At 44.7% G+C, this 13,593-nt stretch overlaps 1 protein-coding gene across 4 annotated transcripts in view; it reads left to right on the top strand.

Moving 5' to 3' along the window:
- Window positions 1-13,593, top strand: part of pou6f2 (POU class 6 homeobox 2) — a 96,485-nt gene that overhangs the window by 34,609 nt on the left and 48,283 nt on the right. For all 4 annotated transcript variants that reach the window (XM_046355087.1, XM_046355088.1, XM_046355089.1 and 1 more), the window contains one exon: window positions 10,158-10,495. In XM_046355087.1, coding sequence (XP_046211043.1) covers window positions 10,158-10,495 — 338 coding nt within the window. The remainder of the gene's footprint in view (window positions 1-10,157; window positions 10,496-13,593) is intronic.

Genomic DNA, 13,593 nt, shown 5'->3' with positions numbered 1-13,593 from the left:
ATTTTACCACAGGGTTGTTTGAAAATTCATCTTCGTGGGTTAGAGGTTTTAGAAATGTGGAGGGAAAAGTACTGAAAGGCTTCAAATCCTTCTACCAAGTGAGGATTTTAAAGAAGCTATTCAATCTGAATTTTCCTCTCAGGATACTTACAAAAACAAATATTTACTGAAATTGGTAACATTCGGTATGTTTTTTTTGTTGTCAGAAATCCTGAGACTTATTCAGAAATATATAGTTTTGCCTTCTTACAGCACTGAATACTTTTCAAAAGTAATAGATATTTCTTTCATAATGGACAAGCAGCTCAAGCGTGATTGGAATAGATCATTTTGTCAATACAAAAATATCAGATTATCAATACAACCCAACACTTTTTCAATACAAATCTACCATCAACTTAATAATAACAGGAAATCAATAAAGACTTATCTACTAATGAATACTGCTTACACTCACCCCACATTTATTCATTTTAATCAATAGCCTGTGCACTCATCCTTTCCATTGCCTACAATGACCAGACAGGCATAACACAGGGATTTCAAAGGGGAACAGTCCGGCGTGTTTGAAAAGTAATAGAAATAACTTAGCAGAACAAAGTGCGACTCCGTAAAGAGCATAAGGCTCAGGGGGTCACAAGGATCCAGTCCAGCCCAGATCACTCTAAGGTCATTAGTAACCACGGCTCGCCAGTTCCATGTCTGTGAAACCAGAGAGCCTGTGGTGACAGCAGATAGTGTTGAAACAAACCCCATGGCCATTGGGAGAAGGCTGGTCCGCTAGGCTGCTAAAAGCTATCTGTGGTTACTAATTGCTGGCCGGGGCCTAATTGCCTTAATTAATAGGTTTGGTGTCTCAGGGCTAAGACAGGGGAGCTTGTATCAGTGTCAGAGGAGCTCAAAAGCCCAGGAGGTCTGGGGGGGGTGGTGGGGTCCCTGGGGGCCCATCTCTGGATTAACCACAGATACATCAAAGATGGATTATATAGTGTTTGAGCAAGATGGCATGTTTAGACCAGAGAGATCCATTACTCTCTGATCATAAGAGAGCATTACTTAGTACATCTCAGGGTAGAGAGAAAAGCGATGGTTTCTGTCTCTGTTCAAACACATCGCTCACCCCTCCTGTACTCTCCTCCCCCTTCCTCTCCGGTTCCTGAATTATGTGGCTGTAATTCAGAGTGACAAAGTAGATTTAGCACCTTTACCCACCGACAATGGGGGTTTTGTTCAGTGAGCTCTTACTGTGAAATTAGCCCTTGGTGCTCCCTTTTTCCGGCTGCAGTGAAATGGTTACAAGACACAGATCAGCCCATAAGAAAATAGAAATGATTCAACAAATCTTCTGCTTTCCCCTTCTGCCTGCACCTCACCCCAACCCCATCTTCCCCTCTCCACTACCCCTTCCTCTTCCCCCATCAAGCACCTGGCAAAGGCTTGTAAGTTTCGGGTGCATGCATCTTTTTTCTTTCTTCTGATGATATATTGTCCCGGTGGTGAATTTCATTTACTGCTGCTGCCCTTTGCTAAACCTGTTGCTAGTCAGTGAGCATGATAAGCGTATAAGTAGTGCACTACTTCATTCATCATACATCGTTCTGGGCCCTCAAATATCCCATATGCGAGTCGGGAGGAAACTACTAAACCGGCACAAATAATCCCTCTAGGAAACAGCTGAGGTTATGTTAAACGCTGCGTAAGAAATATATTGGATTGTTTGCATGTGTAATGAAATATACATTTCTGATGCTTGCATTTTGCAGCGTATTTGCCTTCATTTCGGTTTATGTGGTATGAAATGTCTCACAAGTAGTGGTGCTTGTGATTTACATCATAAAGCTCTCATATATTTCTGACGCCATCTTTGCCTTTGCATTTTGAAATCTGCCCCCCCCCCTCCTCCTCTCCCCCAATCATATCGCTGCTGTGTTGTGTTGTATTAAAGAGCATCACTAATCACAAGAGGCTCTGTGTCACTCAGAAGTCTCCACATCACTGGGGCTGACAATGTTGTGCTGGTGGGCATGTTGTGCTGTGCGAAAGTGCTTACACTCTCCCACAGACAACCAAAGGGAATAATTAAAGACAGAATATGGAGGCAGAAGAATGGAGAGCAAATCCCATTGTTTTGGGGTTATTTCATCCCACTGAATTCTTTCTCTCCTCTCTCTCTCTCCTTCTATTCTCGCATTCCTCTCTCCAAATGCACTGTGGGTAATATGGCACACTTTCAAAAGCTTATGTAAGCGAGGCAGCATACAACAAAGGGCCTATGATGTCCTACTCATCCCCACATTGTCTTTTCATTATTTTAGAATCATTTCATATCTGGGGGAGTGGGGGAGTGAGAAGGCGAACGAAGCAATGCTTAATAACCCCATAATGTAGCTGCCGGAAAGCTGAGAAGGAAAGATGCTTTTTGAAGGACTTGAAAACAACCCGTGTGCTCTTATTTCTCCCTTCCTCCCTCCTCTCTCTTTTCTAACAGCATCATTTCTTTAAACCTCCCACAATCACAACTGTTTTCCAAATAATCCCCAATGAAATTCTAATTTAAGTTGAGTAGACTATTAGAGGAGCTCGACTACACTCCATTTCGGGAGCAGTAAATGTTGCCCCTCAATCTCTCCCAGCTTTTACTGTCAGTCAGAGAGCACTCAGTCATCTCCGTGCATCGGGCCCGCAATATTGATTTTTCCACCCACTGAAACAGCCGCATGAACATAAATTTTGCATGAGGCTTTTACTCACGTCCTCCGCCTCCGTCTGACGACAGATGATGGGACCGTGAACGGGCTGTAATAACCCGGCCTGGCCTGCCAGGGCCGACAGGCTTCACAGGGGCTCCAGACTCTCCTCTGTTATCTACCACAGAATGGCAAAAGGCAGAGATACTGTTAGATGGACGATTTCTGTTTGTCTGTTGTGTTCAGTGGCACGTTCTGTATTACCTCCACCTCTGTCTGAGCCTCCCTTCGGGACAGACTTTTGAAGAGCGAGAGAAGCCTGCTATGTTCATAGGGAGTTTTCCTACTGTAAGGAATGAGTGGGTTATGCAGCCATGCCTAGTATTATGTCCGATTAGGTGTTACAGAGAACAACTCAGAGGACAACTGGGATCAGCCGTGTCACTCCTCAGCTGTAGTTAAAGAGCCAGTTGGGATGTTCGGCCATCTTGATTGACTGTACTACTGTATTGATGTAAGATATTGACCTCGGCGTACACACCACGGACAAACTGAATTGGTCCACCCACACAGACAGCGTTGTGAAGAAGGCGCAGCAGCGCCTCTTCAACCTCAGGAGGCTGAAGAAATTGGTCTTGTCACAAAAAATGCACTCACAAACGTCTACAGATGCACAATCGAGAACATCCAGTCGGGCTGTATCACCGCCTGATACGGCAACTGCTCCGCTCACAACCGTAATGCTTTCCAGAGGGTAGGGAGGTCTGCACAACGCATCACCGGGGGCAAACTACCTGCCCTCCAGGACACCTACACCGCCCGATGTCACAGGAAGGCCATAAAGATCATCAAGGACAACAACCACCCGAGCCACTGCCTGTCCATCCCGCTATCATCCAGAAGGCGAGGTCAGCACAGGTGCATCAAAGCAGGGACCGAGAGACTGATAAACAGCTTCTAACTCAAGGCCATCAGACTGTTAAACAGCCACCAATAACATTGAGTGGCTGCTGCCAACATATTGACTCAACTCCAGCCACTTTAATAATGGAAATTGATGGGAGTTGATGTAAAAATGTATCACTAGCCACTTTAAACAATGCCACTTAATATAATGTTTACATACCCTACATTACTCATCTCATATGTATATGTATATACTGTACTCTTTATCATCTACTGCATCTTGCCATCTTAATGTAATACATGTATCACTAGCCACTTTAAACTATGCCACTTTATGTTTATATACCCTACTTTACTCATCTCATATGTATATACTGTACTCTATACCATCTACTGCATATTGCCTATGCCGTTCTGTACCATCACTCATTCATATATCTTTATGTACATATTCTTTATCCCTTTACACTTGTGTGTATAAGGTAGTAGTTGTGGAATTGTTAGGTTAGATTACTCGTTGGTTATTACTGCATGGTCGGAACTAGAAGCACAAGCATTTCTCTACGCTCGCATTAACATCTGCTAACCATGTGTACGTGACAAATAACATTTGATTTGATCTGACCTTTCACGTGGACCGATACAAGCTATAAAAAACAAATGCTATTCAATTATAGCAATTAAATATCTACGGTGAATCACAGATAAAGTAGGTCCGCTTTTATACTGTATCTTTTTACTTATTTGTGTTCTAATATCTCCATGTAGAGGACTCAATACTCAATACTTTCAAATCCTTCCCCTGGGGTGAGAATTCCACAACACAGCTTCGTATTGCCTTGCATCACAAAGTGAAAGCGTTATCTGTGGATCCCTACAAGCGGTGTGTTTTACTCTGTAAAAACCCCATGGCCCATTCGACTCCAGTCTCTACTGATTCCATTTTTGTAGTGTCTAAACCCCTCCGAAGCGACACTGAAACATTGATATTGTCTACAGTGACTGCAGGTAAAAAACATTTTACACAGTTGGATCTTTTATCTGGTTTTATTTGCCCTGTGTTCATTCTAACCATGGCCACGGAGCAGGAATCAATGTTCCATGCTCTCAACGTGATTCGTATATACCACAGCTACCGAATGATAAAACTGAGAGACACATTTGTGTTCCCAGATGTCTCGGGAAACCTATGACATTGAAATGTGTCGTGTGACCTTTAGTTCAATGTGTGAGCGTTAATCTGTCGTTTCAGTGTTTACTTTGACGCAACACCACGACGTCTGGTGCTGAAATTTGAAATCCTCCGCGACACAAAATAAAATATGTTCCGTTTTAGTTCAATATCTATTCAAAAAGGGTGGAGGGAAACATGCCACTGAAATCTAATGCTGCATGCTAAATTGAGCCGCCATATTGCTAATACCAATAACATGGACTATTTCTCTGGAGTCAGTGCTCCTCCTAATTTACCACCTTGATAACGTTGCTTGGAAACAGCTGCATGTGCAAAATAAGTTTCTGGTAGAAATAACATGTTTTCATCCCAGTTTATTAGTCTGAGTGTGCTTCCTCTTAATCCTCGGGGTAAAAATGACCTTCCTCCCGTCCATGTTCATAATTGCCAAGTGCCCCGCCGACTCGTCCATCTCTCTCCAGTGGAGTAATTATCCGTGTGGCTCATTGAGCAACCATTCGAGACAGTGCTTTATGTCCTCCCACAGTGGGACGTGAGGCAGAGACATAATAGGTCTGTTGTTTCCTCTCATTATCTCCTCTCCTCCTCTCCTCTCCCTTTGCCTGTTCAAGAACCACAGCAATGTTAAGACGACCGCCTAAAATGGTCAGAACGCATATTTTCATTTACTTCATGAAGGCACCTCTTCAGACCCCTGACTGACTCCTATTTTACTGCAGTCTGCTAATGATGCTGGGAGCAGAGAGGTGAAGATAGAGCGAAGGTCGCTTCAGATTCGTTTTTGACCTTTTGATGATTTATGCCTCCGAACATTTGAACACATATTGTACCATTTTGCATTGAATGTTTTAGCCTACAATATTCTGATTTTTGTACTTGAAGAACTAACTCTTTACGCAACATTAAATTGACTGGACACCTCGCCGTTCTGTCTGTGCGATACACACAATACAATGTAAGAAAGAGATTTCGTAAAGAGTTAACCAATGGACTAAACGTTGTGGGTTGAAACCAGACCAGTCAATGTCCTTTTATCCGTTTATTTCTTAACTGTCTCTTTCATGTGGCCTTTGACCTGGCCTTTGCTGGGAGCTGAGTGTGATGAGCATGGATACAGACATTGAATGCTTCTCCTTTCAATTATCACATGACCTTTTGCCATTGGTGACTTTCTTTCAATACTGTATATAACAAATACTTGGCCTTTTTCATTATTTCTATACAGTATTTTGTATTGTACCTCGTATGCATGTGTCCTAACCACACACACACACACACACACACACACACACACACACACACACACACACACACACACACACACACACACACACACACACACACACACACACACACACACACACACACACACACACACACACACACACACACACACATATAGTGTGCAGTGCTATAAAAGTAAGTTAACTTGCTTCTCCTTAAAAGTCATTTCTTTATAAATCTATATATTTTTTGTCTTTATTGTTTCTTATATGTATGGAATGATTTAGTATCCTGACCTTTCGAAATAGTTACTACACATATGCATCCTATAGACAGATATGGACAAGTGCACATTACACGCTCACACACTCACACACACACAAACACAGGGGTGAGCTGTTGTTAACACCGAGGAGAAAAGGACAGAGGCCAAATCAAGCCCAGAGAGAGAACTGCAGTAATGGGGCAGGGACCAGAGAGGGGCCTGTTGTAATGAGAGAGGTGGCTGCTTCTCTCTCTCATCCTCTCCTGAGCGACACAGGAAACAGAAATAGCATTTTGTTTGACGTACGAGCCGGTTTTGACCTAGCCTCGCGACCTTTGACAATCAGTCTCGCTTTGTACTTCACAGAGTCAGGGCTGCAGCAGTCAAAGACGACAGTTCATTTCTACAGTGGCACCATCCACGCTGAAACAAAGTTGACCAGAGCCTACAGTAGGGGTGTCAAACAAATGGGATCTGGCTCACGGGTGGTTTGAGTTTAAAAAATACCTAAAAAAGAACTCAATATACTTTGTATTGATTAAAACCAAATCAAAACGGCATACCCCCAAGCCATAAGACTTCTGAACAGCTAATAAAATGGCTACCCCGACTATATGCATTGACCCCCCCCCACCCCACGCTGCTGCTACTCTCTGTTATTATCTATGCATAGCCACTTTAATAACTCTACCTACATGCACATAGTTACCTCTTACCTCGACTGCTGCTCTTTAATTATTTGTTATTCTTATCTCTTACTTTTTGGGGGGGGGGTTTCTTAAAACTGCATTGTTAGTTAAGGGCTTGTAAGTAAGCATTTCACTGTAAGGTCTACACCTGTGTGACACGAATGTGACAAATACATTTGATTTGAAATAATGGTCCATACAGTTTCTTGGCTGTGTACAGCTCACTAATAATCACCGAAATGAAAGCTACATAGGGAGTATTGCTTAGCATAGTTGGACGGAGAGGAAGTATAACCAATTGTCAGTGCGGCCCTCCGGACCTCGTTGAAGGACAAATGCGCGCCCCCCCCCCCCCCCCCCCCGGGTCAAAAAGGGGTCTGACACCCCTGGCCTACAGTATCCTCGGTCATATGACTCCCACTCCTCTGTGTCGAGAGAGAGTCACTGTATCCTGTTTGAGGTATTTCATCTTCCACCTACTGGGACCTCTTATGGTCCAAAAGTGCTACAGTATACAGTAGATTACAACTTACAATAATACACATCTAATGAACATTTGACTTCATTTCTTCAGCTGGCATGTATTTTCAGTATTTTGTCTGTGTTGTGGCTTATTCTTAATATCATGATTATCAGAGGCTTGCTCGTTCAACCGTCAGATTGGGCTCCTTTATCCTGTACCCCTAAGCATGGTGCCTGTAAGTGACAGTGCCACTTGAACACTGTGCCGGGATTGGTGAACGTGTAGCCATGGGAGTGAAGAACACATAATGAGCTCCGTAGGATCCCAGCAGCCTTTTGCCCTTGTCTCCATCTTCTCCGAACCTCCATTTCTCCTCCTCCTCCATCCACTGTCTGCTTGAGGAGGTAGCACGAACAATTAGTGGATACAGGGATGCTAGATTATGAGGTCAGCCAAAGCAATCAGACAGCCGCTGTTAGAAGAATGCTCTTCCAGCAACAGGGGGAAGAAGGGTCAGTGGGCCTGACGGTCTAAACAAGATGACAGAATTTATAAAGCATCGCTGTTAAAGAATATAGTTACCTGCGGTGTAGCCGTTATAATAAGGCCACATGGGGCTTCTTCCATATTCCCTCTGTATTTGTTTTCCTTTTTCATATTCTTTTGTTTTGCCTCTCTTTCCTCCTCGGCCTCACGGTCGACGCTGGAGGAAATTCTCTGACTCCTCTTTGATCTTCCCCTGGTTTAGATAAAACATTTTTGACAGAAATCTCTTTTTATCTCTCTCGCTCTCCTTTTCCTTCTTTCTGTCTTTCATTCCTCCCCTTTTCCATCTTTTTAACTGGCGCCCTCCACATTTCCTTGCGGTACACTTGCGAGCAGGAAGAGAGGTGCCCAGTCCTGTCATAGCTCGCTGGACAACTTGCCCCAACATTTCAAATGAGAATTGGACTCTTGGCTTTAGCGAGCCAAAGATGATATATAATTCATGGTGGGTGTGGGAGAGGTGTCAATGTGTCAGGAGGTAGAAGAAATGTAAAAGTGTTGCCGCTATTTACTGGCACAGAGACACTGGCCCACATCCCAAATGACACACTATTCCCTTTATAGTGCACCACTCTTGAGCAGGGCCCGATAGGGCTCCGGTCAAAACGAGTGCGCTATATAGGGAATAGGGTGCCATTTGGGACACAGGCACTTGCTTTCTTCACTGGGATTCTTCTTCTGCTACTTAGAGCCGAGGAAAAGAGGGAGGTCTTGATCAAATGCTCGCATGTGCCTCTCCAGAACCCAGAGCGACCGGACTAATCAAAGAAATGTCTGCCCTCATGTTTTATTAATTCATCTCGCTATGAAACAGCCGTTGGTTTAATTATTGAAGCGCATTGATTCAGTATGTATACAAGCTGGTCTACCCCTCTATTCACAAATGCTCTGCTGTGTTATCAAACGCCAGCCAACACTCTCTTTTCTGCCATTGATCTATTGTTATTCTCTCCATTTCTCGAGACCTCTCATTGTTTTAAAGGCTGAAAGAGGACTCCGTTGCGGAAGCCTGGCCACTGTAGGTTATATCGATGTTATACGGCTTAACATAGCATTCTTAACATACCGAACGTAGGTAATAGTGCTTTTGCAAGATACTGTAGTACACTCACATGCAGTCCCAGAACTGGCAAAAACACCACCAAGTGTTAGGCTGGGGGCAGACCAATGGTAACAAGAGCCCTCTGAATGTCTATCGGACCTTTTGTATGGTGCCTGTCGTTCACCGCACCGCCAGTACCCTCTTCTCAAGGAGAAAAGTCAAGTAGATTCACAGTCAAATAATGGTCTCGGAACCTACAGTCTTTTTTTACTAGAGAACCGGTAAAGGTCAGGGGGAGATTTGACGTCTTGATCAAATATTTGGTTGGCCATTAGAAATGACTTGGTTTTGTGTCACTCTCTTTATACTGCCCGCTGAGTGATTATAAGGGTGTAATGCTGTATGCCTTTAGGTCAAAACAGTCACTCATACAGTCACTTAGGGTTTTGTAAAAAAATATATATATAAAAAATAAGAACCAATGATTTTCTGAGTCAATGGTTGAGAATTTGTGAAATGCACCACCACGCACATTATTATATATGAAGAGCTGGATACGTATACGTATGGCATATTCTAAGAACCTCGTGGCTGCGTCCGTGTTGATGTACACACGAATGTGTCTGTCCATCTCTGGCTGTGTGTCACTGAAACGGTGAGAGAAGTGCATCCGGTTTCATTAGCGTTTAAATCCAGAGACGAGGATAACGGTATGATGTCTTCAGACTTGCCGTTCAAGACGAATGACTCTTCTTCGGGAGATTTTCCCGCAATTAAACGCGAGATTGTGACATCCTCCGAGTGAAAATGAAGCGCTCCTCTCCAGAGACGCCAATTATATCAGTTCATGTGGATAGCTTTGCCGTCTAACTACTGAAGTCAGGTTCTTCTGGAACTCCATGGTGGAGGTTACAATGTTACTGGACTTTGTAGTGGGACAGGACCATTTTACATTGATATCCCCACACCTCGACCTATTGTCTATCTATTGTTAGGTGTGAACATTGTTTTTCGGTTTGATACCCCGACTGCTGGTTTTCATGATTACACATGAATGTGTTACAAACATTTTTGTGTGAATGGTTTAAGATACAGTAGTGATGATATCAATTTGATGTTCTGCTCCTCTTCCTTCACCAGCTACCTCATCCCTGAACTCCCAGCTTCAGCACCTGCAGCAGCTTCAACAGATACAACAGCACCACCAGCAGCAACAACAGCACCATCACCAACAACAGCAACACCATCAGCAGCATCAACACTCCCACAGCCACGTCCACAACCAGCTGTCGTCGCGGGGTCACATGACCTCGCCCAGCCTACAGCCGTCCTCCGTCTCGGTCCCCTCCCCTGGCTCCGCCTCCTCCACCACCTCCATGACCGGCTCGGGCCAACCCCCGCTGTCTCCGCCACTCAGGCAGAACCAATCACCGGCCCGAAGCCTGCCCTCGCCCGTCACACCGCCCATGCCACTGCAGGTGAGCTCACACTACCCTGTTACTGTATGCCACTGTGTTAATCCCAAAAGTATCTTTACCTTGTGTTATCCAAGTTGCAAGAGTTGTAGCTTACATAGGCCTACTTCCTATTGCTGCTGCGTCTTTGACGCCCTCATGCATAGACTTCAGCCAGTGGATGTGTGTTGGAATAGTCTTACTAGTGGTGGTATTGTGATGATATGGTGTTGTGGGGTGTTTTGTGGAGAGACGAAGGCCAATCTTGACATAGCACAATGTTGATGACTACTCATTAGACCCTGTTTGTCTAGGTACTGTTTTATACTTGATATGATTCCAGAGCTAGTGTTTGACGCCTGTCAGGCAGCTCTGATGTCAGTGTGGGGACATTAAAATGTGCACCTACTGTAATTGACATCGTTCAGTGAGAGGGTTATTCAAAGCACACTAAACTGAGTTGCGAGCCGTCGCGCATCGTTTTTGAACTCCTCTTGGATACATCAGGTTCTCATCAACGTTTATCAGTCCTTTATTTTTATCTTAGCTGCCCTTCCCTCATCCAACCTCCTTTTTTCGTCAGTTTGTCTGTCCATCCATCTCGGCCCCCTTCTGTCCGTCTGGCTGTCAGTGTGCGACGATAATAACCTATTTTATATCCCTGTGGTTTCATTTCTGGTGGAGCTCGGCCAGGGTCGCCTCCTTCTCCCTGGCCACATTCATCAGCGTCAGGCCTTTATTGGGTTGTGGCGCTGCACCCTTCTTTATGGCCAGGATGAGTACGGCCATTTGTTTCCCCCTTGCACCCCTCTCCGGCCCTGTCACGGCCCAGTGAGACTCAGCAGGAAAAACAGACGCCCGCATTTAATGGCCTCCAAAAGCTGGCTAGCTTCTGCCTGCCTCCCAGACCTAGACACCAACCATATACTATAACCACAGTCTAGCACAGTCAAAGGCTGTGCATCCCAAATGGCACCCTATTCCATCCATTCCCCCCATAGGGCTCTGGTCAAAAGTATATAGGCAATTGGGTGCTATTTGGGACGAACCCACAGTACTGGTCCACTCAGACACAGCCAGCATAAGGGCCAAAGCCTTGCAGTAATAACCTTCTTTTCTGGAGTACATAAGTGTTCTGATGTGCATTACAATCAAGCAAAGCTCCCCTATGTCTTCTTTGAATATTCTTTCATTTTTGAAAATAATTTCAGGTCTAGAAAGCAGAGCTACAGAGAGTAGTCCCTGCCTGACATACCGCAGTGCCTGACGTACTCACAATTCAATATAATTCTCCTCTGTTTACTAGCACAATTAAGGAGCAATCATAATCTATTTGTACTATAATGAAAGCCACTAGTTTCAACACCAGACCTCATCCTTACTATTAGATTAAGAAGCTGAGATCCTGATTATGATGACTGGGGATACATTTACATTTTAGTCACTTAGCAGACACTCTTATCCAGGGATAGAAACAGACAGACAGACAGACAGATCGATAGATAGAGATAGATCTGCACCCTCCATCTTGTGTGTGTGTGTGTGTGTGTGTGTGTGTGTGTGTGTGTGTGTGTGTGTGTGTGTGTGTGTGTGTGTGTGTGTGTGTGTGTGTGTGTGTGTGTGTGTGTGTGTGTGTGTGTGTGTGTGTGTGTGTGTGTGTGTGTGTGTGTGTGTGTGTGTGTGTGTGTGTGTGCGTGCGTGCTAGGACTAGGGCTAGGGCTAGGGCTGGGTCCCAAATGGCTCCCTATTTACTGCACTGCTTTTCACAACTTTTTCATAAGGCTCTGGTTTTAAAGTAGGCCACTATATAGGGAATAGGGTGCCATTTGAGATGCACTCTAGCAAAGATAACAGCTCTCATTTCATCTCCTTATTATTCACACACACATGACCACTCAGCCATTTGTTTTAATAACCAGAGGGCTTGTCAGATAGGCAAACATTCATTAGGAGACGATTACTCTCCTAATTGTTCACCACTGGGAGGTGAATAGAATCAACAGCTCTAGATGTCTGTGAGCTGATTCTCACTGAATAGAGTTATCAGGACCAAAATCTCAATTGACATAATACACTACATGACCAAAATATCTCATTCCAAAATCATGGGAATTGATATGGAGTTGGTCTCCCCTTCGCTGCTATAACAGCCTCCACTCTTCTGGGAAGGCTTTCCCGCTAGATGTTGGAACCTTGCTGAGGGGACTTCAAATCAAATCAAATGTATTTATATAGCCCTTCGTACATCAGCTGATATCTCAAAGTGCTGTACAGAAACCCAGCCTAAAACCCCAAACAATAAGCAATGCAGGTGTAGAAGCACGGTGGCTAAGAAAAACTCCCTAGAAAGGCCAAAACCTAGGAAGAAACCTAGAGAGGAACCAGGCTATGTGGGGTGGCCATTCCTCTTCTGGCTGTGCCGGGTGGAGATTATAACAGAACATGGCCAAGATGTTCAAATGTTCATAAATGACCAGCATGGTCGAATAATAATAAGGCAGAACAGTTGAAACTGGAGCAGCAGCACAGTCAGGTGGACTGGGGACAGCAAGGAGTCATCATGTCAGGTCTTCCTGGGGCACGGTCCTTGGGCTCAGGTCCTCCGAGAGAGAGAAAGAAAGAGAGAATTAGAGAGAGCATATGTGGGGTGGCCAGTCCTCTTCTGGCTGTGCCGGGTGGAGATTATAACAGAACATGGCCAAGATGTTCAAATGTTCATAAATGACCAGCATGGTCAAATAATAGTAAGGCAGAACAGTTGAAACTGGAGCAGCAGCATGGCCAGGTGGACTGGGGACAGCAAGGAGTCATCATGTCAGGTAGTCCTGGGGCATGGTCCTAGGGCTCAGGTCAGTTGAAACTGGAGCAGCAGCATGGCCAGGTGGACAGGGGACAGCAAGGAGTCATCATGTCAGGTAGTCCTGGGGCATGGTCCTAGGGCTCAGGTCCTCCGAGAGAGAGAAAGAAAGAAGGAGAGAATTAGAGAACGCACACTTAGATTCACACAGGACATCGAATAGGACAGGAGAAGTACTCCAGATATAACAAACTGACCCTAGCCCCCCGACACAAACTACTGCAGCATAAATACTGGAGGCTGAGACAGGAGGGGTCAGGAGTTG

Source organism: Oncorhynchus gorbuscha, linkage group LG07 (assembly GCF_021184085.1).
Source record: "Oncorhynchus gorbuscha isolate QuinsamMale2020 ecotype Even-year linkage group LG07, OgorEven_v1.0, whole genome shotgun sequence".
In the NCBI taxonomy this organism is placed as follows: Eukaryota; Metazoa; Chordata; class Actinopteri; order Salmoniformes; family Salmonidae; genus Oncorhynchus; species Oncorhynchus gorbuscha.
Note: the sequence above shows the minus strand (reverse complement) of the source record. Positions and strands in the feature narration are given on the sequence as shown.